The following is a 26,468-nucleotide window of genomic DNA, read 5'->3' as shown; positions in this document are numbered from 1 at the left end:
AGATCTTGCTCCGTAAGGATAAGCTGAGACCAGAACGCATCGGTCCCGACATGGAGTCCTCTCTCCCATTCTCCTCTCAGAAGGCTACTTGGACTTGAAGTATCTTATGCTTCTGGCAAATAGTCCTTAAAACTTGTGAAAGCAAATGCTGTCATTTCAGCATTAAAGACCTTAAGGGCAGAGCAAGAGAATCACCATAATATGGGGAGGAAAATATTAAGCTCTCAGCTGTAGTTTTACTAACTTCCCAATCTTGCTATAATGGAACAAGGCATCCAATTAGCCCAATGCTTATTTACATCGCCAATACGCCTGCTGACTCCAGCCCTTACAGGAGGGAGGAGCTTTGGGAAAGAGGACTAATGAAGTTGAGGCTGCAGATTTTTATTTCAAATGCTTGGCCCCAATTCCTACTCTTTTTATAAAGTAAACCCACTAGAGATAAAACCCACTGGGACTGAGCTATGCAGAATTGGTCTCTATTTCTGAATTGGATAGCACATTTCAATTCTTGCTTTCTCTCTTACTCTCTCTTCTGAGTTTGCAGAGAAGAGTTCACACCACTTACAGCCTTGAATTTTACCAGCCTTGACATTAAGATGACCAATAAGAAACGTCTACTGCTCCGTGAAAGAACGCATCCCTGACTTCTTTAGAGACGTGTCTAAAAACCACCTCACTGTGTCCTATTTTCCTTCTTCTGTCTCGTCACTCCTCTTTCACAACTGTAAGACTTGATTCTTATAACTTCTTGTCACTAAGCTTTGACAAAGAACCACCTCAGAGATTTTAACATTTCAGGGGCCCCAGACCCCATTCCAGGGAGGACCCATTCCATTCGATGGGTCAGGGACAGGGCTTAGGAATTTGTTTTCAAACACTCCTTAAACGATTCTGATGGAATGCCAAGTTTGAGAAGTTGTAGCCTAAAGGATTCTCCCTACAAAGGCGTTAATTTACCATCCATTTGCTAAGACTTTATTGAGCACTTACTACTGAGTATGCCATAGTAAAGAGAATTCTCTACCTTTCAGGTCCAGAGAACTTCCCATCTCCTCACATCCTCTGACTCATCATCATGTGCCCTCTTTAATACAGCCTTGCTACTTGAAGATTTCAGAAAAGAATTAATTTTATCTACAACATCTCCTCTTAACACTCCACCTGTGACCTCACGTTAAACCATCCCGTTCCACTCACTGACCTTGGCCCTTATTTCCTGTACCACCTCAGCCGCCTAAATCTTCCGTAGTCCCTATCATTTACTGAGCAATCAATATGGCACTGTGTGAAAGTCCTTATATTTCTTTTGTCATTTAATCTTTGCAATCTTTAACCCTGTCAGTTAGATGTAATCTTCAGCTTACAGAGGAGGAGGGCAGAGAAGAGGAGTCTGTGTGCCTACGCACACAGTCAGTGAGGAACAGAGCTGAGACGCAGACCCAGAGCCCAGCATGGTGCCTGACACATACAGGCATTCAACAAGCATCCACTGAATGACTGGCTGAACGACTCCCAAGTTTCTCTCCTGTGCGCTCTCCTCCGCTTGTATCCCCGAATACCCGTGCTCTATGGTTTGGCCCTAACATATTACCTGACCATTTTCTCTTTGGTATAATCTTGCTTCACCCCAACTCTTGGCCAGTGTTTCTATTCTTTCTATAGCAGCTCCGGGAATCTATTTATAAAAAGGTATGGGGCAACCTCACTTGTGTGAGAGCAATCTGAATTCATAGGAGGAAGTTGTAAGACAAGTGTACTGCATGTTCGGTATTTTCTGCTACCAGCGGTGGCCCTGCTTTTCTGCTCCATGAAAAAGGACAAATGCAATGAGGAGAAAGGAAATGCTTTGGCATCTCCTGGACCCTCTTTTCAATGCACTAAGTATCAGGGGTGAGTGTTACTGTGTTTCACTGGCTGTGACTAAGTAAGTTGGACAAGGAAAAGGAAGTCAGTTAACTGGCACAGTGAAAGAGCAGAGGTCAGGAATAGGAGTGTTTTCCTAAGACGGCCGACTTCAAGCTGCAAGCATTTGGAAGGGAGAGGGCGACTTCCATCCATTCTCTGAGTGGCTGGCACAGTGATGGGTACAAATGACTCTCCTATCATTTGATGCTGAGTATTAAGACCAATGACATACTCAAATACCAACAGCTGGCCTAGGAATGTCTCATAATGCAAGCATCTATGATGGTCTGTGATTTTCTATATGATTTCTCTTTTTATAACTGGTACCAAACTAAGGTCATGTGGAGAACTGGGCTGCTGAAACCAAGTGGCCTGGGTTTCTCTTAAAATTCTGGGTAGTCCCCTTAAAAGCTAGTGGGATTTAAAGAGTAGTTATGGGGTTGGGGAAGGGCTGGCATGAGTGGTAGTTAAGAAAATCTGAGTTAATGAATGAATGCCCAACAGCAAATGCTACAAGTTTTTAAAAAAAATTTTTACCTAATTATAATAAAAGAATAAACTGTTTGGCAATCAGCATGACAATTAAAATAGTTGGATTCAGGAGAAAACAGGGCAAAATGCCCTTAGACACAGAAAAAGAAAGACTGTTGGATACATTCAAGTCAGCAAGAAGTATCAGTGCAAAGTTCTAAAACAAAGAAAGCCTAGAGCTGTCCAATAACCAAATATGTGGCCTCTTCTCTCGTCAGGGCCTCATTATTTACCTTTTCTCATTTTTTCTGCTTGTTCTTTCCACTGCTTAACTTCATTTTCATTAACCAACCTGTATAATAGTTAAAAGAGCATTCATTACAAAAACATAAAAGGGCCATTGCCAAAATGCGTTCTCTTCTAGGTACAAAAATAGTCCACTGCAGAGAAAATCCTCAGCATGCTTGAAACCCATTTAAACCCAGATGTTACTCAGATACATTACGTATGTATATGTAGGCGCTCATATTTGACCTCTAGAACATCTCGGTTCTCCCAGCTGCTACTTTAAAGTAGGATAAAGTAAACGTCTTACATGGTGACTACCATCTCACAGACAGCAAAATAAGAAACTTACATTCGTACGACATTCTTAATGTTAAAGTTTTCCAAAGGTGTGGTGTCGGGGTCCTGTCCTTTGTCATTCTGAATGACTATTTGCTGTACAATTCTATCTAGTAGTAGCCAGTACTGAACGGTGTTGCCACTTCTCTTGTCTAAAAAAGAAAAGAAGGGTGGAAAAATACTTCACGTTGTTTCTAAACTAGGATGAATATTTTTCAACAGCGGTCACCCACCAGAGCCATGGAACCAGAGATGTTTACAACATCTGCACCAGCACTTCCCAAAGTTTCTGGAATTCTGACATGTGATGATCGTTTATATGATTGAGAGGCACTTTCTACCCCTTTCTAAATGTGTTGCAAGGCATACATTTATTTTTAAAATCAAAGTAAGTTATAATTCATTTCATTTTTAGAATGTCATAATACCCCTTAAGCTGCGTGGAGACATTTTGGACTGTCACAAAAGCAAGGTTTGGAATCCCTGGTGTGCACCCAACTTAATCAGCACTGCTCAGAAGACAGAGCCCTTTGGATGATGTCCAAACATTCAAAAACACACATGTAAGTCACAAACACACTCACAAGGCATTTGGAGGCAGTGGTGCAGGATGGACATGAAGTGAGGGTAAGCTTCACTATGGGTCAGCCTCTTCCTGGTCAGCTCAAACATCTGGGTCGCACTTTTTGTGTCTATGTGAACCTATTCCGTATGAAAAAGAAATCTAAGTCAACGCCCAGTATCCTTAATACTTGCAATGCAAGATAAGCAAATCCAAGGCACCCAGAGCTAATCCTGCCATTTAGGTAGCAAAACAGAACCCGGATTTCGCTTTTTGCAAGATCCTATACTGGTCCACGTCAACTCAACACACATTACGACAGGGGAAGTCCATGAGTTCATGAGTTAAATCGGAATAACCGTGAGGATACATACCAGTTCAAATCTTTTGGCAAATTCTAGTTCATCTTCATTTCTGAGCATTTCAAAAAAATCTAAATGCCTGAAATCCAATAAAAGAGAAGCTATTAAAAGTAGAACACCCTACAAACATAAGCACATAGGAACCAGGATATTAATGCTAAGGCCTTTCCTAAATTTTCAGAGATAGCTCTAAAAGAAGACGACCACAAAATTTTGAATGCCTTTGCTTAACTATGTTCTAAGGAAAAAAGATACTCTGACTGAGATCATAATAAAAGACAAGCTTCAAAGCCTAGGATGCCTAGTACACAGTAGACAACTAATAAACGTGTATCAAATCCCAACATAATCAAGTCCAGCTTCTGCTCACACACTCCCTTTATGGAAAAACAGGTCCATATATCTACACTTGCCTGACTGATGAATTAAGATTATCAAAGAAATATTCATGCCACTCGCTATTCATTCAAATATTTATGGAGCCCCTACTATGTATTTTAGCAACTGGGGATAATAAGCTTTATGAAGACAAATACATCAGAGTAAAGGGAATAGAGAATGATGGGAGGTATGGTGAGTGGTGGACATACACTGGCTTGAACAGATCTCTTGGAAGGGAACAAGGGAATAAGCAATTTGGACATATGTGGGAAGATCTTTTAAAAGCTGAGCAAATAGCAAGTGCAAAGGCCCTGAGGCAAGACTATTTTGACATGTTCAAAGAACATCAAAGAGAAGAGCATGTTAGAGCGCATGAATGAGGGGGAGAGGGGTAGAAGAGGAGATCTGAGAGCTGGTGGGAGATCTTAGAAATGGTAAAATGATTGCAAATAAGAGCAAAGGAACGAGTGTGAAAAGTAACATTCACAGAATGCCTATCAAGGTGCCTCCATGATTTACAGTCAATTTTCCTAACAGCCCATAAAAGATAGTTATCATCATTGTCGTCGTCATATAGCTTAGAAAAAAAATACACAGCAAGTTAAAGAGGTAAGACTAGAATATGGATTCAGTCTGATTTCAGAACCCACATGAAGTTCTCCACACAATGTGCTGCTTCCTTCATGGAGAAAGTCCTAATATTTAAAAAAAAAAAAAAAAAAAAAAAAAAAAAAAAAAAAGCACCAGAGTTGAACAGTCTGATGCCAGCTCCTTATGTTACACAAAGGTCACAAGTAGTTCACAGGCTGGCACTACACATACGGAAAAAGCTGGAGAACCATCTTAGAAGAGAACAGTCTGACTTACCTATCTAATGTTGAATTTTCATGTTCCCTTAATTTATCTATTACAGGTTGAATTCCTAACATCAGAAACTCATAGCGAAGATGAAGTCTAAAGTCCAAACTTTCCTGAAAGTGAAAGGGTGATAAATTATATATTTATGCTTTTTGGACTACATAGGAATCTTTTTTTAATTTTAAAGATTATTCTTTAACAATACATGTCTTCAATAGCAAGTATAGAAGGTTCTTACCACTCCAGCGCCTTGGCTTAGCACTGCATTGATGAAGGACATGATGGCAGTTTTGAGGCTCACCTCATCTCGATACCGCCCTGTGCTTTTATCCAAGTCATTGATTAATGTCTACCAAGGATACAAACATAGAAACAAAGGACTGAATCACTACTAATCATACCTTCACTTTATTCTTATACTCAGAAGTAAATTTTTAAAATCTTGTGCTTAGAGTTACATGGATCTATAGAGAGCCATCTTTTATTTTTCTTAAAATTAGTTAAAAAAAATCTCTGACTTGCAAAATGCCTACATCACATATATTCATTTATATACGTATACAAGATACAAAAAACTGTGCTTTGTCAACTCAGCTCTTTACAATTGAGCATAAATATGGTGACATAATCCCACTGTATATATCAATACTAAATCAAGAATGGTAACCTGTAAAATTTTCAGGGAATAGTGTATTACGTGGATTCAAAAGATATATGCTACATGACAGGTGGAAAGAAGGGCCACGTTTTCAAGTTCAGTAAATCTAAAATCCCAGATTGATTAACTATAGAAAGCATAATCGACTCCGGTAAAAAGACACACAAGGAAGGAAAGACTGGAAGACACAGTGTGAGTAATTATCACAGGAGGAAATAAGTCACGTCCCCACTACAGGGCCAGGAAGGCACCTGTCAAACGGGGTGAATGACAAAGCGGTGAGAGAGCATGCCCACCTGAAAGCGAGTTCTTTCACTGGCATACTTCTGGTAGTGCAGCATGGCTTGCAGAACCTTCTTGTGACCCCCGGGAACCAGGCACACGGCGCCCAAGATTTCCAGCACGGCCACCTTTGTTTTAATGTTCTCTGTGCTCAGACTCTGAGCAATCACGTTTATACTCTCAGAGTGAGCCAGGACATGAGCCCGACCTTGAGAGTTGTTCATTAGCGCCTTTATACAACCAATGAGAGAGGTATGTATTCGAGACTCTGACGTCTCGTAGTCCATGGTCTTTAGAAAGTTGAGAATACATGACAGGCCATCCAAGTCAATGAATCTGGTTACAAACCTGTCAGGAGAAGAAGGTTAAAATGTATCAGACTTAAGTCTATTTGGAATTTTCTAATAGCCCTTAATGGAAAAGTTTCGCAGGGGCAGGAGGAAGGAAGATGTAGTTCCTGAATACCAAAGACCTACATTGATGAAGTCTTAATTCCTGGCCTCTTCCTCGGCACAAACCCAATGGTCAGGTCTCTCAGAAAGGTGAGATAATCTCAATTTGAGATACAAAGATCTCTACTGATACAAAGAATCAACTAGCAGATCACACAACCACAGAAAATCTGGATCAAGAAGACACTCAGAATACGTGTCTTAAGTTAAAGTCATCTGCTGATCCTGTGTTATAGCATCCAGCCCCCAGATACCTTTATATTAACCAATGATGCATATCAATGAACATCAAAGAGCCTCCTATAATTTTAGGATATTTGCTGGTCAAAAAAATGGTCATCTATATTACTAATATTTTGTAGCAAAACTCTTCTTTTGTAGGATATGCAACTGGAATCCCAATATATAAAACAAGTAACAGCAATTCTTTGTCACTGAACATTAATTTGACATCTATAGTGCTTATTTACTGTAAAGGCAATCAATTAGAGTAATTCACAATATACACATGCATTTGAAGTCTCTGAAAATTTCAGAAGTAACATAACTTGTTTATATGACTACATCAGAAATGTCCAAATTTATTTTGCCTTGGATACCCATTAACATCTGAAAATGCAAAACACACACAAATAGGGAAACACTGAGGTAGCTAGGATTGGGTAGAAAACCTCTGTCATACAACTGCATAGAATTTTTGATAAATCAATAGATATTTCTTAGCATTTTACAGTTAAATAAAGAAAAGGAAATCTTTATTTTTCCAGCCATTTCACGCAATCACACAATCCAGATATAGCCTAACTGCTTGAATCAGTTGGCTTCATTCATAGCACCTATGTTAATGAAATGTACTAAAAGCACCCCCAACATCTCACCAAACCTTAAAGGCTAATTAATTGAAACTGAAGGTGTGGGAGACACACAGAGAAGGCAGACTTCCCATCATTTTTTAATAACAGTTTTATTGAGATATAACTCACCTGCCATAAAATTCATACTTTCAAATGTACAATTCAGTGCAACCATTCACCTCATCTGGTTAAAAAATTTTCTTTTATTTATTTATTTATTTTTGAGAGAGAGAGAGGGACAGAGTGCAAACAGAGGAGGAACAGAGAGAGGGTGACGCATAACACAAGCAGGCTCCAGGCTGTCAGCACAGAGCCCAACACAGGGCTCGAATTCATGAACTGTGAGATCATGACCTGAGTCAAAGTAAGATACTTAATCGACTGAGCCACCCAGGCACCCCCACCCCACATTTTTTAATGTTTATTTATTTATTTAAAAAATATTTTTTAAGTTTATTTACTTTTGCGAGAGAGAAAGAAAGCACGAGCAAGGGAGGGGCAGAGAGAGAGAGAGAGAGAGAGAGAGGAAGACCCAGAATCTGAGAAGCAGGCTCTAGGCTCTGAGCTGTCAGCACAGATCCTGTTGCGGGGTTCAAACCCACAAACCATGACATCATGACCTGAGCTGAAGTCAGACACTTAACCAACTGAGCCATGCAGGCACACCAATGTTTGTTTACTTTTGAGAGAAAGAGAGAGAGAGAGCATTAGCGAGGGAGGGGCAGATAGACAGAGAGACAAAGAATCTGAAGCAGGCTCCAGGCTCTGAGCTGTCAGCACAGTGCCCAATGCGGGCTTGAACTCACAGACTGTGAGATCACTTTGAGCTGAAGCCGGATGTTTAACTGACTGAGCCACCCAGGTGCCCCAATATCATCTGATTTTAGAGCACTCTAATCATCCCCAAAAGACCATTTTCCCCTCCGCCCCAATCCTAAGCAACCACTAATCTTTCTGTCTGTATGGATTGGCCTTTTCTGGAACTTTCATATAAATGGAATCATATACTATGTATATGTGTTTCTTTCACTTTGCATAAATATTCTCAAGGTTCATCCATGTTGTAGCATATATCAAAAGACTATTCCTTTTTAGGGCAAAATAATATTCCATTGTATGCACATGTCACATTCTATTTATCCATTAATCAGCTGATAAAATTTGGGTTGTTTCTACTTTTGGCCATTAGGAATACTACTAACATGAACACTCTCACTCCCATGAACACATGGGTTTTTGGGAGACAGGTTTTCATTTCCCTTGGCTATATACTGAGGAAGAGAATTGTCAGATGACATGGCAATACTATGTTTAACAGGATGAGGGACTCTGTCAAACTGTTTTCCAAAGTAGCTGAATCATTTTACATTCCCACCCAGCAGTGTACGGGGTGGGTGTGCAATTTTTCCACATCAGCAACCGACACTTGCTAGTCTCTTTTTTTATTTTAGCCACTTAACAGCTGTCTGTATATCCTTTAAGTGAAGAAAATCAATTCATTGAATGTTCAATGATTAAAGTATTTCACTCATGTTCAATTGCATGCACTTAAGACGTACTTGAAAGTTTGGCTATTGCAGAAAAAATGAAAGGAGGTAGAAAAAAGGGATAAAGAAATGAAGAAAAAAAAAAGTGATAAGTAGCACATGCTACCAAGAAAAGAATTACCTCATTGGTTTTGTCCTTAGTGCTGTTTTCAAACTCTCTATAGTTTTACTTCTCTCTTCTTCCTCTTCCTTCTCTAAAGCCAGGAGAGATTTTCTCTATGCAAAGAAAATGGAAGTTACCTCTTCAAATTCTATGATTTAATTAGTGTACAAGCAAGACAAGCCTACAGATTACATGCTATTATCACTTTCAAGACAAATAAACAATCAGTACATCTATAATCAAGATTACTGCAAAACCAAAATACAGAGCAGAAGTGCTAAGAATTCCAAATTTGTTATCTCTACTAAAAGTTCTTTCCAATTTTAGATAAACCTTTAAGAAACGTTTAGAAATATTCAGTAGAGATTTTAGTTTGTCCGGCTACAGTTGTATAACTATTCTGTAACTACACTCTGATGAAGATATAAATAGTAATATCTTTATAGAAAGAATATTGGACCTGCAGTTAAATACAGTATTCTGGCAACTAAATTTAATAACATTATCACACTATCAAACCGAGGCAGTTTGTGTGATCCTCAGGCCAAAAAATGTAATCGTTAACACTATTTGTTACATCAAATTGTTTAAGAGGAACAATTAAATCAGATGTGATACTAAGTCAGGCAATTCTTTCACAGTGAAAATTTAAGCTTTAGAAATCATTCACCACCATTTGGAAATTCAGCTACAGAGTACTTGTGTATGTGTTCGTGGTGGTAGAGGGGGAGTGTGTTTATACTCTCCCTACACAAGGATCTTTTGAGAAGTGCTTCCCAAACTTTAATGTGGATACGAATCATCTGGGGATCTTGTTAAAATGAGGGTTCTGATGTGGTACTATCCGGAGTGAAGCCCAAGGCGCTGCACTGCTGATTAGTTTCTATGCGGTGCTGATGCTGCAGGTCTATGGACCTCACTTTGAAGAATGAGGCACTAAGGAAGCAGATCTCAGCTGACATTACAGTCATGGATGCTAGTCAAGTTCATACTTGTGAGACAGTTGTTTCCATTCCTTTGAGCCCCTGATCACTTAGTTGTACTAAAAGTATCCCCAAGTCTTAATGGCCTCAGGTGCCCTCCACTCACAGAACCACGGGTCCCGTCCTTACTTTCATCCTATTCTGAACATGTGGCTTTTCTAATCTCAGTCTCTCTACCTGTTACCAAATCTGATTAAATGCATGGCTGGGAAACAGTCTGGGGTACTGGGAGTAGGGGGGGGGAGGGGGGGAGCTTGACTGTTAACCATGTCTCAGTGATCCAGTCTCTCCCTTTCTTTCAGGACCACAAATCATTAAAGGGTGACCTTACTTACTTTTTTCAAGCTAATCGTATCAGCGCTGAGTTTAACTAAAGCCTAAATTTGACTTCATGAGAAGGAGGGGGTAAATCTCCAAACAAATAAATATATCAGTATAATTTAAGGCAAATGAAATAAAAATCAGTAAAATCTTGTTTTTTCAAACTTGCTCTACGAGATGTATTCCCTGGAAAATTTGGTATGAATCCGGCTAAGTGTATTTAATCCCCTAAGGCAAAGCTGAACTTGTTTAGACTCTTAAGCAATCACTTTGAATCTGCAGCTCCAAATCAAGCCATCTATGATCATCACTGCTCATTCCTAGGCACAAAACTATAACCAAATTAAAGACACATATTTCTTATTATGGTTCACTAATACTAAAGAAAGATGTACGTATTTACTCTTTTAACAATCTTGGAGAGGGTGAAACATCTGAATAAAGACAGACTACATGAAGTCTGCCTCGTAGAGCTGGGAGATTTATGAAAAGTCAAGAAAATTAAATTAGAATTTCATTTCCCAGTATAAAGACCATTACCTTCCTCTCAAAACGGAGGTGACACACTCTCTTCTGCATGTGACGTAATCAGATTTGAATCTAAGATTGTGTTTGTTGTACTGAAAAAACGGAGGATATATAGATGGACGTGATACTGTAATGTGACTTCAAAATAATTTATATAAAATTGAAAGTTTTCAGGCTTCACATGTAGGAAGAAGGCTTGATTTGCCCCTTTTTGGAGAAAAAGGAGCTATGCCCACCTTCCTAAAGATGGCTGCTGGGACAAACATGTAGTGTGCACCCGTGGTCTATACAGGACAGGCTTGCGGCAGCCTCCTGGGGTGTTCTGTGCACTTACCAAGTCCCTGCTCACTTGAGAAGTGGGCAAAAGACAAAGTGCATCCTGGTAGAGGATCTTCTGATGAAGGCTACTGGCTGTACCTTGGAAGATGCAAGTCCGAGAAAGATGGACAAACCAAGCACAGAAATCATTCCTGGCTCGGAGTCTGGAACTAAGCTCCCATTTGAAACATTTCACTGGTGTGAAGTCAATAAGCCAGTCGGCTAAGCACGCTGAACTTCACCTCACATCTTCCTCCTTGAAAGCGCATGTAGAAGCCACATACAAAGGCAGGCCAGGCCCCTCTGGAACCTGTTGGGCTGTACTTTTATTACACTGTTTTTCACTCTTTAAAAGCCAACAGATCACTCAGGGGTCCTTTCAAGAACAAAGCATTCTTGTTAAGAAGCTTACGTAAAGTAACTGAACTTGTTCCACAAACGGCCTCACAGACCAGTAAGTGCTACAGTTCTCGACCTGGACAATCCATCAGACTCTGGAGGCATTGAAGAAAACAGATGCCTGCCCCACTTCAGAAAAGTCAGAGGTGGGGTGGGGGAAGGTGGGGGGGAGTGGGATCACCAGGCCTCTTTTACTTGCCGAAGGTTTTTAAAAATCAAATTAGTGAGAGGCAAATTAGAAAGGAATCTGTGAGCTCAGACTGATAGGTTTAAATTCCAGCTCTACTGCTTCCTAATTTGATGACCTTGGGCAAGGTAACCTTTCTCCAAGTCCCAGACTCCTTATCTACAAACAGCACTTAACAGCACTGGGTGCTTATAAGGATTTAAAACAACACGTCAAGTGCCTGTTATACTGCCTGTCACATGGTTGCACACTCAGTGGCAGTAGTCACGATTGATGCTGAAGACAATGGATGATAACAGTGTGGATAAATGCCCCTTCAACAAGTCTCTACGCTAGAGACGTGTGCCTTGCCTAGTTGCCTGGCCATGAAAGGATATGGAGGAGTTGTAGGTCTTTCCTGTCCCCAGGGACAAGGACTCACGATTTCTGCTGTGTGGGAATTCTGGGAATTCTCTGACACAGTTATCAGAGAGATCAACCAGAACTATAGTAGCAGGTGGTAGCAACAAATTTGGTGAGAAAAACACAAAAATTCAGCATAGGGGTTTTGGTCTCATCAGACCTCCTTGTTCTTTACATATGCAGGAGTTCTGAGGTCTTATAACTCATGAGCTATTACTGCTTTTTACCTTGAACCCTAGAAAGATGCCAACTCCGTTCTTAAAGGAGCATTAGAAAGCTTTGTTAGGTGTTAAGCACAAAAAATAGCAAGGTGAGGGACAATTTAATTGCCTTGTGATACTCTTGGAGACGAATTTGGATTAGGAAGCAAATACAATTAAAATGTAGATGACTCATGAATGTAGCAAAAGGTTGTCCAAGGAGCTGGCCAAAGGAAAAAGGAGGCTCTGAAAGAAGTGCCTTGTATTGGCACATCACAGTCCTTCTGGTGCAGGAAATGAACGAGGTTGACTCCATACATGGTATGGAGTAAGACACTAAAGGACAAATTAACCTAATTGCCCCCGAAATTTGAAGGAAAGAAAACGCCATAGTATTTAGTACTTCTCCATTGATAGAAGTGAATTCATTAACAAAGAAGCAACTTCCCTTGTTACATCAAACAATGCTGACTTAATTAGAAAGACAGACAGCCTGCCCCACAGCTCTATTCTTCCCCCCTAACAGCCAGGAACAAGAATTGAGAATACAACCTTCAGATGCAGGAAATGTAAATGGCTCTAAATTATTACTGCTTCGGTGATGCATAGAAAATCCCAGATGGGATGGTCCCCACAAGCCTCACATTCTGCTAACATATTCATACAAATGCTGAGATCACCCTTTTCCCATCTTTAGCACTGTGTAGGATGCCTTATACAGGGAGGCTGTGGAGGTTATTTTCTGCCATGAGTTTAGACTAGAAATCCTCGGGGCAAAAGCTTAGCAGTTTCTTCTATCATTTATACAACCCTGTTCACATTTACCAGGCTGTTTATTATTCATTGTGCAACAGCAGAAGTATCTTCAAAGAAAAAACTAGAAAAGAGGAAGTTAGTAAAAGTGAAGGCTGCTGAAAGTTTAGTAAAAGCGTGAGTGATTCACATATTCTGGTCAGTTTTTAATGTTTGCAGCAGCAGCAACAGCAGCAGCAAAATATTAGACGATGTTTTTTAAAATGTCTGCCTTAAGTCTTAAGAAGCTAATTCTCCAAAAAGGCTCAGCGGAAGGAGGAAAGGAAGAGGTAAAGTATTTGTTATGGAAGTTATCATTTTGCTTGCATGTTATACATTGAATCTAACATTGAATCTAACAGAGTGACTCTTAAAATCATGAGACTCTCCCACTGTGGGCAATCCCAGTTGTTATCAACATGAGCAGGATTTGAGCTACAAATGCTCAAAGGCTGAGGACTTGTTTTCTGCTGTGTATTTTAGCTTGGATTGATAGGTGCTGTTCAGGCTGCTCGGAGCGCTGATGTTAGAGACATCCATGTGATAAGGATGTGTATTTCAGATACTAAGAATGCATTTTAAGCAATTATTTAACCAAAGATTTCCCAAGGACATCTTGACATAATTATTACATCTTTTCATTCAATCACCTATTTCATAGACTCCTTTTGTTAATTTATAGGAGTAAAAGAGTACCTGGCTGCCCTGTAAAATCCAGAATCCAGGAATTTGTAAGCAAGTCCTCCATGAACAAGAGAATGGGAGAACAGTGAAGGAACGGTTTCATTGTATTACTTGGAAATGGTATTAACCCATAGAATAGTGCCGCCATAGCCAAACTCCAAATGACTGGTAAGAGTGATTGCAAGCTAAAGCTGAACATAAGCCAGATTTAAGATTACATTTCCTCTTACAACATTAAACTCACTTATATTTTAGTGTGTGATTTTACGTAAAACATGCTGGAAAAAAATCATTTTGCCAAGTACCACTTCTGCTCTCCTTCTCCACTCCCTCAATCCCCACTAACATTGCATGTTTAGAATGGAGTTGGGAAAGATAATGACATTTGGTAGTTCTTACTCAAGACAGTTTACCTTGCAACTGTGTGATAAATTTGCATTTTAAATTGTGTGTCATTGAACAGAAAGTATACCTACAGCAGCCATTGAATTGAGCTGATCAATGTAGAATTCAGGCCAACTTGTCGCTCCCTTGTTTTCTTCCTGGTCCTAGATAGAAAGAAAAGAAAGTAAGAATACCACCAGATATATACACACAATGGCCATAAGCACATCTGACTTTCAGAACATGTAGACAATCGCCTATGTAAGCCATTAGAAGACAGTGAGATAGAAGATATTGGTCTTCAAATGTTGGCTTTAATCATCAGACTGTCCATTTGACTAGAGACAAGACAGTGCTACAGAGTTAGGTGTGACAAGGGGACATTTTCTGAACCATGAATTAAGAGGAATTTACTATTTTATCACTTTTGTAATGTATATATTTTTTTAAATTCAAGAACAAGGGACTTACAACACTGTATTAGTTTCAGGTGTACAACATAGTGATGTAACATTTATAAACAATATGAAGTGGCAACCACAGGAAGTCTAGTTACCATCTGTCACCACAAAAGTTGTTATGGTATTATTGACTGTAAAGAGGAATTTAAATGGGAACTTAGCCACATCATGGTATGATATTGCTTTCCTTCAGGGACACAATCATACTGGGAAGGGCACAGTGTTTGTTGTGAGAACCAAGGATCTCTAGGTCCTGTGTCACACTGAGGACAAGTATTGCTCAATTATATGTCTGGATGAAATCCACAAAAGAAGGAAAGTTGTCTTTAAAAATGACCACAGGAGGGGTGCCTGGGTGGCTTAGTCGGTTAAGCGTCCGACTTTCGCTTAGGTCATGATCTCGCGGTTCGTGGGTTCCAGCCCCACGTCGGGCTCTGTGCTGACTGCCAGCTCAGAGCCTGGAGCCTCTTTCAGTCTGTGACTCCCTCTCTCTCTGACCCTCCCCTGTTCACACTGTCTCTTTCTCTCTCTCTCGCCTAGAAATAAATAAAACATTTAAAAAAAAAATGACCACAGGATTTGGCCAGTTGTTAATTAAACTTTTTTACTTAGTTTATTCAGACTCCAGAAGACAGTAAAACTTTTGAAGGGTTTCATTTGATGTAACCAAAACTAGGTACTGCTTCAGATGAGAAGGTAGAACAAAACCGGACACTGGATGGAAAGTAGTAAAAGGAACACACATTGCTCACAGGCCTAGCCCTGGTGCTATGACAGCTTATGCGCTTGGGAAAACGTAATGCCTCTGAACTGAGGAGAAATGAAACACGTGGAATCCAGGAGCCCCTTCCTAAACTGCTCTAGCCAGTCTTTCATCTTACAAAACAGGGTGACGAAGCCAGTGCCAGGGCCTTCAGGGCTTCTGTGGATAGCAGCTCCCTGCCAGCCTGAACCCTCACCTCCCCCCAAAATTAGGGGGCCATGGCTTTGGCTCCATGGGAATACTGAGTTCATCAGAAGACGACACTGCAGTTGGGGCTTTCCAGGCATGTTTGCGAATCTACGTGGCTGTAGGTCATGTATGATCAGACGGACTCAAAAAGGTCAATTTCATTCTTCTCTAGCTTCACATTCAGAGAGCACCTCCGTACAATTGCTGTCCCCTGTCCCCTTGGAGATGGTGCTGGGCCAGGTACACAAAGCTGCTACGAGGCAACGAAGTAGTCACTACCTATTAACTGACCTCAGAATCTCATCAGTCCTTGGGATAGCAGTTTCAAGGTGGGAGTTTTCATTTCAGCCTTACACTTTATCTCAAAAACACTTTTCCTAAGCAAATCTTTCTAGGCAGGTCTATGGGGTAAGATAAAAGAAACATAATTTCAAAATTATTCTCTTTTTTAAATGTATTTATTTGAGAGAGAGAGAGAGCATGATACAATCTCCAGCAGATTCTGTGAGGTTAGTGCAAGTGCCCCACATGGGGCTCGAACCAGTGAAACAGTGAGATTATGACCTGAGCCGAAATCAGGAGTTAGATGCTTACCCAAATGAGTCACTAGGCACTGCCCCCCCTTTTAAAAATGTTTATTTTTGAGAAGGGGAAAGGCCAGAGAGAGAAGGGGATAGAGGATCCAAAGCAGGCTCTGGGCTGACAGCAGAGAGCCTAACATGGGGCTCGAACTCATGAATTGTGAGATCATGAGCTGAGCCTACATTAGAGGCTTAACCAACTGAGTCACCCAGGGGCTCCTCAAAACTCTTAAGTAGTCACAAAAAGAGGGCAAAGTAACTAGTGCTTACGGTGCCTTAAAAGCTGGCAGTAAAGAATATCGGAACTCATCTGGAGACTGAGCAAGCCAGGTGGTGGGGACAAAGGCTATAGCAGCAGCTTTGAAGTTAGACTGTATTACACTTGCATGGTTTTAAAAAGCTTAGGAAATCTGGGGAGTTTTTAGAATGGTCTTTGACTATAACATGTTAATAAAATAGTTACAATGGCAGTGTAAATGCTGAGCCCTTCTCTCCTCCTAAAATGGAGTATTAAAGTTAGCAAAACCCCAGTTACCAATGCATTCAGCAAGCCAAAACCCACAGTGATAGTCAGCGGTATTTGAACCTATAAAATGAAATAGAAAGTGCCAGATCTTTCTAGTCCCTCAAACTAGGGCAAATGTCCCAAACTACAAGAAAATTCTGTCCCCTGTCTGGGGTCCCATGAGAGCCCATCTGTTATAAGCTTAGTAGTCGTGGCTAACAAAAGAGGAGATCATCTTAGAAGCTGAAGATTAGCATAGACAGAGAAATCTTTACACTTTGGAAATGCTTTAATAATGTAAACATATTAAGAGGAGACCTAGATACTGTAGTCAAAATAGGGGAAAGAGAGCTTCATTTGTATTTCACATGCCTCAGTGCTGAGAAAATCAAATGAGCTAACGTATATAAAAGCTTCTCATAAAAGTACTGTTATCACTATATTCCTGGGGGTGATCCTCGGAGTTCTTCATTTTGGCAATGTGTCTCCAGTGTCCTCTGTGCACTCCTGGTCCTACACAGATGTGTGCTACAGGAGCCAAGTGAAACACATCTGTGAATCAACTCTCTGTTCCTACGTCATGCGGCTGCTGTTATGCAGAGACACGGGCCAGGAAGAGATGAATGCAATTGTTCTCGGGGGTCCCCAAAAGAGCACTGGACACTGTGACATGCCGATGGGGAGACTCTCCTGAGAAGCCCATGAGAGAGGCTGCTGATGAAAGTACAACATGTCTGATGTCCCTGGGAAGCAACTGGGACCTATGTGTTACCAGCCTCTAACATGTGTTATTCTTTGAGCCATCTGCCTCCCTTCTGGGTTATTTGTTATGGAGAAACAAGTGGGGAAATAAACAAGATTGCATAAGTTGTATTAGCTGTAATGGAACAGCAGCAATATTCAACACATGCACAGCTTACTGTGTGTCAAATGTTATTCTATGCACTGCGCTCTTCATGTACTCTACCAGGTGAGGTAGGCAGTTATCTCACTTATTTTAGTGAGAAGGAAACAGGGGCAAAGAGAAGACAGGTGAGCTGCCAAGGGTCCCCCAACCAGAAAATTCAGAGCCAGTGAGAAAGAAACCGGGCATCTCTTTCCTAAGAGATTAGATCTGAGATTAGACCTCAGGTTAATCACAAGCAATACACATTGAGTGTGAAGCTGGCCTTTCACTCTTAACTACCTTATTGTATGTATAAGAAACTCAAACATGGTTAATGGCCAAAAATGAGTTTGCTTTCCCCCAAATCTTTATTGCTATTTTTGTTATACTCAACATTTCTAATATTATTCTAATTCTAAATATTAGTCTAAGGCCTGATGTCCTGCTTGGATTACTGCTGGTCCCCTCTCTAGACTTTTTCTGTGGGAACTCTTCTGTCCCTTTATCAATGCCTTATCTATTTATATGTATGCATACGGACAGCATTTACGAAGCTTTCCCTAGCCTGTTCTCCTGTTCCATTATCCACCAGTCTAAGAGCCAACTTCACGGGGATTTCTCAAGAGTGCTTGAAGATGAGCTGATAGCATTGAGCAGTTCTGGACAGCGGAATTGCAAACAAATCCCTCCCTCAACCATATACACCTAACCCTACTTTTGATTACTGCCTTGACTGATCCCATTAGAACTTTTCCCTAAGAAGTGAGAACATTGGTTCCATTCTACATTCCTTTAAAAAGTTCTATTTTCTCCTTTTAAAACAGGCCGTGGATATGGGGTGCCTGGATGGCTCAGTTGGTTAAGCGTCCGACTTCGGCTCAGGTCATGATCTCATGGTTCATGGGTTCGAGCCCCGTGTCAAGGCTCTGTGATAACAACTCAGAGCCTAAAGCCTGCTTCGGGTTCTGTGTCTCCCTCATTCTCTGCTCCATCCCCACTCACACTCTGTCTCTATCTCCCAAAAATAAATGCACAAGAGTACATTTATTTTTCTCCATACCACTTTGCCCACAAAAATAAATTTTGTACTATTTCTTTGTACTCTTCCTGAGGTAAACATTCACAGCTATGTCCCAGACTTCTGTCTCATTTCGTGATCATCTCTACCAATCCAAGTTGCCTGTGTTCCTCTTCTTCTATCCCCAACAGAAACAGATTTAAATTTTCAGCCACTCACTACTTATGGTGATGTATAGGTAGGCAAGTTAAGTAACCCTCCTATATGACTCAGTTTTAGTTTTCTTATCTGTAAAATGGGTGCCTACTCCACACGGTCATTGTGAGGATTCAATAGGTTATTATGAGTAAAGAAAGCACTGAGAACAGTACACACAGAACATGTTTAATAAATCTTAGCTAGGATGATAAGGATACTCTTCCAAAATCTCCAGCTGTGGCCATTCTTTCTTTCTATTGTTTTATTCATTTTGAGAAAGAGAGAGTGCCCGGGAGCGCATGTGCAAGCAAGGGGGAGGAGCCGAGAAAGGGAGAGAGAATCCCAAGCAGGCTCCATGCTGTCAGTGAGCCATAGCTATGGCCATTCTAAGTCCTTGTTATGCTAGGACTGTAAAAATTGGACCAACCAGTACGGAGAGACATTTGACAGTAATTGAATTTAAAACCACAAACACAGCCTTTTACCCTCCTTTAAGTCTACTTTTAGGAAGTCAGCCCACAATTCTATATTTACACTTGCACAGATATACACTACAAAGATCTTTTTCACTGCCCTGCTGTTTGAATCAGCAAACACCAAAGTGAACAAATATATGGAAAGGGAGATGGTTGAATAAATTACTTTGTAGCAGTAACACAGAATGAAGTATAATTACGCAATGACATTCAAAATGGCCAAATATAGTATGGGGGTATGTTAAATGCCTCAGAATATGATTTCTCGTCTGTAGAAAAAACATGTACACTTAACATACAAACATTTCTGGAAATATATAGAAGAAAACTGAATAATGGCTACCTCTGGGTAGCAATAGAAAAGGTCTTTCACTTATAAACTGTTGTATAATTCAAACTTGTATTTTGCCAAGAACATGCAATCTTTACAGTTAAAATAGAAGCTCTAAAGCACTGTTATGTTCTGTTAGTACAAGTGCTTTTTAAGATGTTCTATGTAACCTGAAATGCATCAAGTCAACGAGATTCTGCAACATTTGGGATGTCTCTATTCTCTACATGTGGGGCACCCCCCTGCTCCCCACAGCAAATATTTAAAAACATTCTGCTTCTGTCTTCTCGTGGGATTTTCTATTTCTAAAACACACTACAACCCTAATATCAAATGTTTGTGCGGTGAAGTTTTATGATTTGGACCAAGATTTGTGTACTCAAAGGATCTTAAAATTTTTTAAATTTCCACACTTTCATATTTGTGTGCCAAACAATTTCTTAGTAGTGGCTAAAGTCTTTCATTGAGACTCAAAGCACAGTTCAAAAATTAAGTCTTTAAGAAGAGCTTCTTTTGAAATGACCACAGGGCAAATTTTTAATAGGACCATTTCCCAAGTGATAATATGTAAGAACTGGTAGGGTTCTTCTTCAGTTTCAGATGCTGTTAGTAAGACCCAAAGTAGGCTGTACAAAGGTCAATTAATTGCCAAGGACATGTTCTGTGGTTGTTCACAAGACCACAAATCACAGGCTGAAGCAAAATGCACTTGGCCAACTAAAGCCATAAATCTTCACGTTCACTATTACAAACCCATGAGATTCTTAGACCATACTTGTGAAAGACATGGTCTTTCACTGTCTATAATGGCTAAAAATCCTCTAACAATGTGCACTAGTACAATCAACCCAACAATAGTAGAGACATATTAAGATTTAACTCAATGAACTTCAACAGCAGAAAGGCATTGTTTCAGTACGATACAGAGTAAAGTTCATTCTGGTCATTTTCATTATAGGCTAAAGGTAACTAACTACTAATGGAAGCTTGTTCCACTTATAAAGAAAATGCTACTAGAAATCATGTTAGCTGTGATTATGTATAGGATCAAGAAATCTTATCTCTGTTAATGATCAAAATTGTTACCTGTTGCATTAAATTGTCATTATTATTTTGATTTCACGGACCCAGCCCTATAGGCTGATGAATGAAATGGATGTTAAATAAATTTACTCGATACCTAGAAGTTTTACAGAATACTAACAAGAAAGGGGTAGACAGGCCAAAATATTTTGTCCTATTAGGTATGACTCCCTGATGTGTGTGTCCTCTAAAAAACTCAAGTGGACAACAGGAAATGGGTGCCAAGGAACAGGTCCGAGGAGCAGGTAGGAGGGAAGATGGAAAAACATTGTGTGGAAGACCGTGCTAATAGCTTCTGCTAATGTTCCCTCCTGACTCAGTAACAGTGTCATCAGCATCTTTTCCTAAGACGGTGACAGCAAAGTGTGGAATAACCTGACAGACCAGGCGCTGGCCAACTTCTTCTGTACAGGACTGGAAAACAAATATTTCAGGCTTTGTAGACCACAGAATCTGTTGCAACTACTCGGTTTTGCCCCTGTACACTGTGAGAGCAGCTCCAACTATTGCTCAGATGAAGGACCACTGCCATGTTTCAATAACACTTTATTTACAAAAAAACAGTTAAGTGGCTGGATTTTGCCCATGGGCCATAGTTTGTCACCTCCTGTGCTAGAATAGGCCTGGCTCTCAAGACAGCAGGAGTGCATCACAGTTCTAACTTGGTCATCAATTATTTTCCAGGTTTTTCTCCTCTCCTTCAAGCCACTCCATCTCCAGTAAACCCCCAAAGTTAGGATCAGCTCATAAAGTATGTGGAATTTGCCCAGTAACTTGTACTGTTTTCCAGTGAAGAGGCAGGACCTGCCATGCCTGAAAAGTCCACCTTCTTACCAAGCTCACTGCACCTTGAAAGTAGTTTAACCCTAATTTTTAAAATAGCATGGCATCGTGCGGTCTTTTAAATCCTGACTTCTGCCTCCAAATCGTTGCCTTATTTTTCTTTCTCTGGGAAGAAAAGAACCAGCAGGTCCACAAACCTGGGTTCCCGAGACTATGGCTTTCCTCAGTCCTTCCTGCTGCCCTTCCCTGTAACCCCTATCAGTGGGCTAAGACTACACCCCACAAGTGAAACTTGCCAAAGGGAGGCCGTCGGTTCAAAAAATAATTCTTATGTTGTCACATTTCGAGACAGTCACGTGGTCCCTGGGAGTGCCAATCCTGGTTACATTTTTGGCCACTGCCACAATTACACATCAAGTGCATCTGCTGCCCAAATCCGGTTGGGCCCACACGAAGAATGATTACAGAACAGCGGCTTCTGCGTCTGCCAGGAAACCCAACACCTCCTCCTAAGCCTCAGAAAATCAGTCATTTTCTGGAAAGACTGGAGGGTGACTTGCAATAACAATGGCTTTCATATTTAGCACTTAGAACCAAGTCCGAGGAGCAGATCTTCATCCCTATTTTTCCTGGTTCTGTAAAACATCTATATGTGTTTTAAGGAAAGTCATCATAATTATATAGTGAGGTCTCTGACTCTAGCGACACCCTAGTCCAAGTTTCCCCTCATAGCGGTCCCTCATATAAGGTCACCAGCAGGTGACTGACTGTATGTTCTCTGAGAGAAGGCTTCAAGGGGTCCAAGAACCATAACCTTCATTGATGGTTAGAAACTTCACCTCAAACTAAATTGACAGATGTCTCCTTGGAACTTCAAGCACTGTTGGCCTTAGTTTTGCCCTTGGGAACTGCATGGAAAAGTCTAATTTCTCCTATGAACAATAACCCTGCAAATATTTAAAAACAATTTGAATAAAGCTATTATGTCCTCCCAAAGTCTTCTCTTTACCAAACGAAAAATTCTCCACTGGCTATATAGAGTAAGTTTATCTTCCTTAATTCCATCAGTTTATCACATCCTAATGTCCAATTTTTATAAAAATAACTCCAACGAATATATCTAAATTCCTATGAAAGGAATCTTCTTACATGCCACTGATGCATAACTCGAGACAGTTTCTACTAGGAGGGCATCTGGAAGATTTCTGACCAAAATATCTCCCCAAGATGACACAGAACAAGTTCTTGCTTTCCTGAAGGTTCACAACAAATAACAAATTTATGATTTAGAATGAAAGATCCAGGTCTCATGAAGCATAAACATCCATAGCTCTTGTTTTACTAAGTACACATATTGTAACACATTGGCCATAAACTCAATAATAAAAATAGGTCTTATTATAAGATTTAGGATGCTTTCTCTCTAAAACTAAATACAAGTTTACAGAATTAAAACTGGGTGAGTAGGACCTAGGGTCATTAGCTGCCAAGAAACTTTGTGGGAAGTTTAAGCCTCATATAGAGCACTAGTTTTTAAGCCTCTGGATTACACTTAGAGTGTCACGGCTTCTCTCCTGTACATCACCCTTTCAAATATCATAGGAATTTCTTCCTTGTATGTGTGTGAAGTTTAACACCTCTTGACCCCCAAGCTCCACTCCTTCCCCTTCTTTGGTTTATGCAGATCTAACAAAAAGCTTACTAGCATCGATAAACAATGCACATTTTCCCAGAGAGCCTCTTGCTATTATATCCTGTACTCCAGTGTAAAATATAATTAAAGATCTCAGCTCATTTAGATAAGCTACCACTTCTCTAATAATTCTTGGTGATGGACATTAAGGAGGACACTTACTTGGATGAACACTGGGTATTACATGTAAGTGATGAATCACTAGACTCTATTCCTGAAATTATTACACTATATTTTAACTAACTTGGAGTTAAATAAAAAAATAAAATTCTATATTGATAGAGGACAATTGTAAAATCATGGCATGAACTGATGTCAAAGATTTTGCTGAACTCATTAATAAATGAGGGAATAAGATGTTACAACAGATTCAAAAGAGAATCCAAAGAGCAAAGGCATTTACACATAATTATATATGTGTAAATAGACACAAAAATGATCAACAGGACATAATTGCATTGCTACTCGTTTTTTTTTTAAACAATTTTCAGATTTATTAAACAGCTCAAAGGTGGTCAAAAGTAAAGATCCTTCTGAAGAGTGCTATAGACAGAAGTCAGTACATTCTGCCTCTCCGCCCCCCCCCCCTCCGCCCCATTTCAATATAATAACTACAGTTTAGAGAATAACAGACACATGACTGGTACTTCCTAGTTGAAGAGGACTTGATCTACAGAGGTGTAATGTGGAAGCCAAGCTGTATGATTGACACTGCTCTAGGCCCCTCACACCTAAGTTACCCAGGTGTTTAGGCTTGCTGAAAGCTCTTGCTCGAGAACACCTACCCTATCCTGATCACTTCATCTCAATTCTGCCAGTTTCCAGTATCTTGTCTTGGCTGTGTGGCATGGTTTCTGTGTGTCACTGAGTTTCTGACTTGAAACCACTGAGACCACTCTACCCTGTCCCCCTTATACTCACAGTTACACCTGGTCTTCTATCCTCCCCAGAAATTTGTTGGACAAAAGAAAGCCATACTTAGCCACTGGACCCCAATGCCATTTCAGAGTATCACGTAGCTTAACTTGAGAGCAGGGCTAATACTATACTGTTGAACACAGGACTTCTCAAGGGCAGGATAGGAGCAGAATCCCTCTGCTCATCATGCCCCAAAATTCACAGTGCTGAACTCAATCATTGGCTTCTCTTCTCATTCATTTACTCACCCAATAAATATGTGTTGAGTTTTATAATGGCCGAGGCTCTATTCTAGGTGTTAGAATACATGAATAAAAGAACAAGCCTCCTGCTTTCCTTGTTAGGGATCCATGAATACAGGATATAGGAGAATTTTGGCACTGAGAGTTTCTTAGAGCATCACAAACTTCTGACAATAGGTTCTCAGTTATGACAAGTATAGCTACAAAAAACTGTACCCATTTGTATACTTCACTCCCTTTTCTCATCATGATAAAAAGAAACAATCCAATACTATTAACTCTGCTGCCTTTTCACTAATCTCCAGTCTTCACTAATGTGTCTTCTAACTTCATTAATGTGTCTTCTAACTTCAAAATAAAAATCAAATGTAAGCATTCCTAAGCTCAACTGGGAAAAATGCTTTGAAGCATTTCTTAATAGCACAAAATGTTATATTAGTATTCTTAAAATTTTTTTAAATTTATTTATTTATTTGTTAAAATTTATTTTTGAAAGAGAGACAGAGCATGAGCAGCGGAGGGGCAGAAAGAGAGGAAGACGGAGAATCTGAAACAGATTCCAGGCTCTGAGCTGTCAGCATTGAGCCTTACATGGGGTTCAAACTCATGATCTCTGAGATCATGAGCTGAGCCCAAGTCAGACACTTAACCAACTGAACTACCCAGGTGCCCCACATTAATATTTGTATATATCACAAACTTTACTTACACTAATAAAAATGATCAAATATTTCTGAATGAGCTGAAATGAAACACTGCCCATTAAAAATTAGGCTTATGTGGGGCGCCTCGGTGGCTCAATCGGTTGAGCATCTGACTTCGGCTCAGGTCATGATCCCACAGTTTGTGAGTTCCAGTTTCACATCAGGCTCTGTGCGGACAGCTCAGCGCCTGGAGCCTGCTTTGGATTCTGTGTCTCCCTCTCTCTCTGCTCCTCCCCTGCTCACTCTCTTTCTCTCTCTCCTTCAAAAATAAACATTAAAAAAAATTTTTTTTAAGTTAGGCTTGTGCTACTTCTCAGCCATCTGCCATTTTGTTCTCCCCAAAATCACAAACCCCAGAAAAGCAAGAAAAGAGTGACACTTTATAGAGATCTTGCCTCTGTTCGAGGACAGCAGCAATGGAAGAGAGAAGACTAACAATATAACTTCAAGAGTAAAGAGACCAACAGCATTTCTGAAAGAGCTCAGGCGATCAGTCTGTTCCAACACCCTGTTCTTTTCCTGAAAAAGCCTCGGCTGACTTTACAGAACCCAAATCTTCAAAGTCATATGCTACAGGATGCTGGGGGGGGGGGAAGCACATTTAATGTGCTGATATACGTAAGAAAATATCCAGAATCCTTACCTAGAACTAAAAAGCAGAGACTTTACAGTCCACTTCCTAACCTACAAGACATTTATTTTAACAAGTCATTGCTTTGGCAAAGCACTTCACAGCATGGAATATGACTGGAGTCTAAAAATCTCAATCAGTATAACTTCAACATCTGAAGCCAATTTCAGATGACAATTCCCCCTCATTTTCATGGCAAAGAAAAAGAAACATTCTCCAAATTATTCTTTTCAGAAATGATACAAGCCCACATTTCCCTGTTGCTTAGGACACAAAGGCATACAATGACATAAAACAAATTACTTCTATGTGGTTTGTTAAGAGTCAAGTCTTTGACCCACATGCCACTCTGGAGTACTACAGATTCAGGTACAATTCAGTCCAGCTGGTTGGTAAATTAGCATGTTCGGACACACATCACTAAACCCGTATGCAGTGTGGAAATCCAATCAGTGGTGTCAATGGCCTTTGTTGCCTCACATCTTGCTACCAGATTTGCTACTACCAGACCAGCCTTTCAGAATGTCGTAAAGCAGGTTTTGATGTTCTGTAACCTGCTCTTGGGAAAACAATCAAAGTGTGTTTATGATTTGCAATATAATGCTGAACACGAGGCTATAAAGAGAGGGCTTTGCAAAACAGTAATTAAACTAAGAAGAGAATCAGGGGAAACAGTAAGCCCATCAAGGCATATTCCATTCAGAGAAGCATGCTCAGGCTCAGGAGCTCAGGCTCAGGACAACTGT

The 26,468-nt window shown here is 40.2% G+C and overlaps 1 protein-coding gene across 1 annotated transcript in view; it reads right to left on the bottom strand.

Annotated features, from left to right (window-relative positions):
- Nucleotides 1-26,468, bottom strand: part of DAAM1 (dishevelled associated activator of morphogenesis 1) — a 172,153-nt gene that overhangs the window by 41,097 nt on the left and 104,588 nt on the right. The window contains exons 4-12 of the mRNA XM_039240768.1: nucleotides 14,353-14,424; nucleotides 9,081-9,175; nucleotides 6,121-6,454; nucleotides 5,405-5,515; nucleotides 5,176-5,279; nucleotides 3,940-4,006; nucleotides 3,588-3,705; nucleotides 3,017-3,155; nucleotides 2,673-2,731 (exon numbers count right to left, since the gene is read on the bottom strand). Coding sequence (XP_039096699.1) covers nucleotides 2,673-2,731; nucleotides 3,017-3,155; nucleotides 3,588-3,705; nucleotides 3,940-4,006; nucleotides 5,176-5,279; nucleotides 5,405-5,515; nucleotides 6,121-6,454; nucleotides 9,081-9,175; nucleotides 14,353-14,424 — 1,099 coding nt within the window. The remainder of the gene's footprint in view (nucleotides 1-2,672; nucleotides 2,732-3,016; nucleotides 3,156-3,587; nucleotides 3,706-3,939; nucleotides 4,007-5,175; nucleotides 5,280-5,404; nucleotides 5,516-6,120; nucleotides 6,455-9,080; nucleotides 9,176-14,352; nucleotides 14,425-26,468) is intronic.

This window comes from Hyaena hyaena, unplaced genomic scaffold, assembly GCF_003009895.1.
Source record: "Hyaena hyaena isolate Hyena2069 unplaced genomic scaffold, ASM300989v1 scaffold_181, whole genome shotgun sequence".
NCBI classification, from domain to species: Eukaryota; Metazoa; Chordata; class Mammalia; order Carnivora; family Hyaenidae; genus Hyaena; species Hyaena hyaena.
This window is presented reverse-complemented; position numbering and strand designations above follow the sequence as displayed.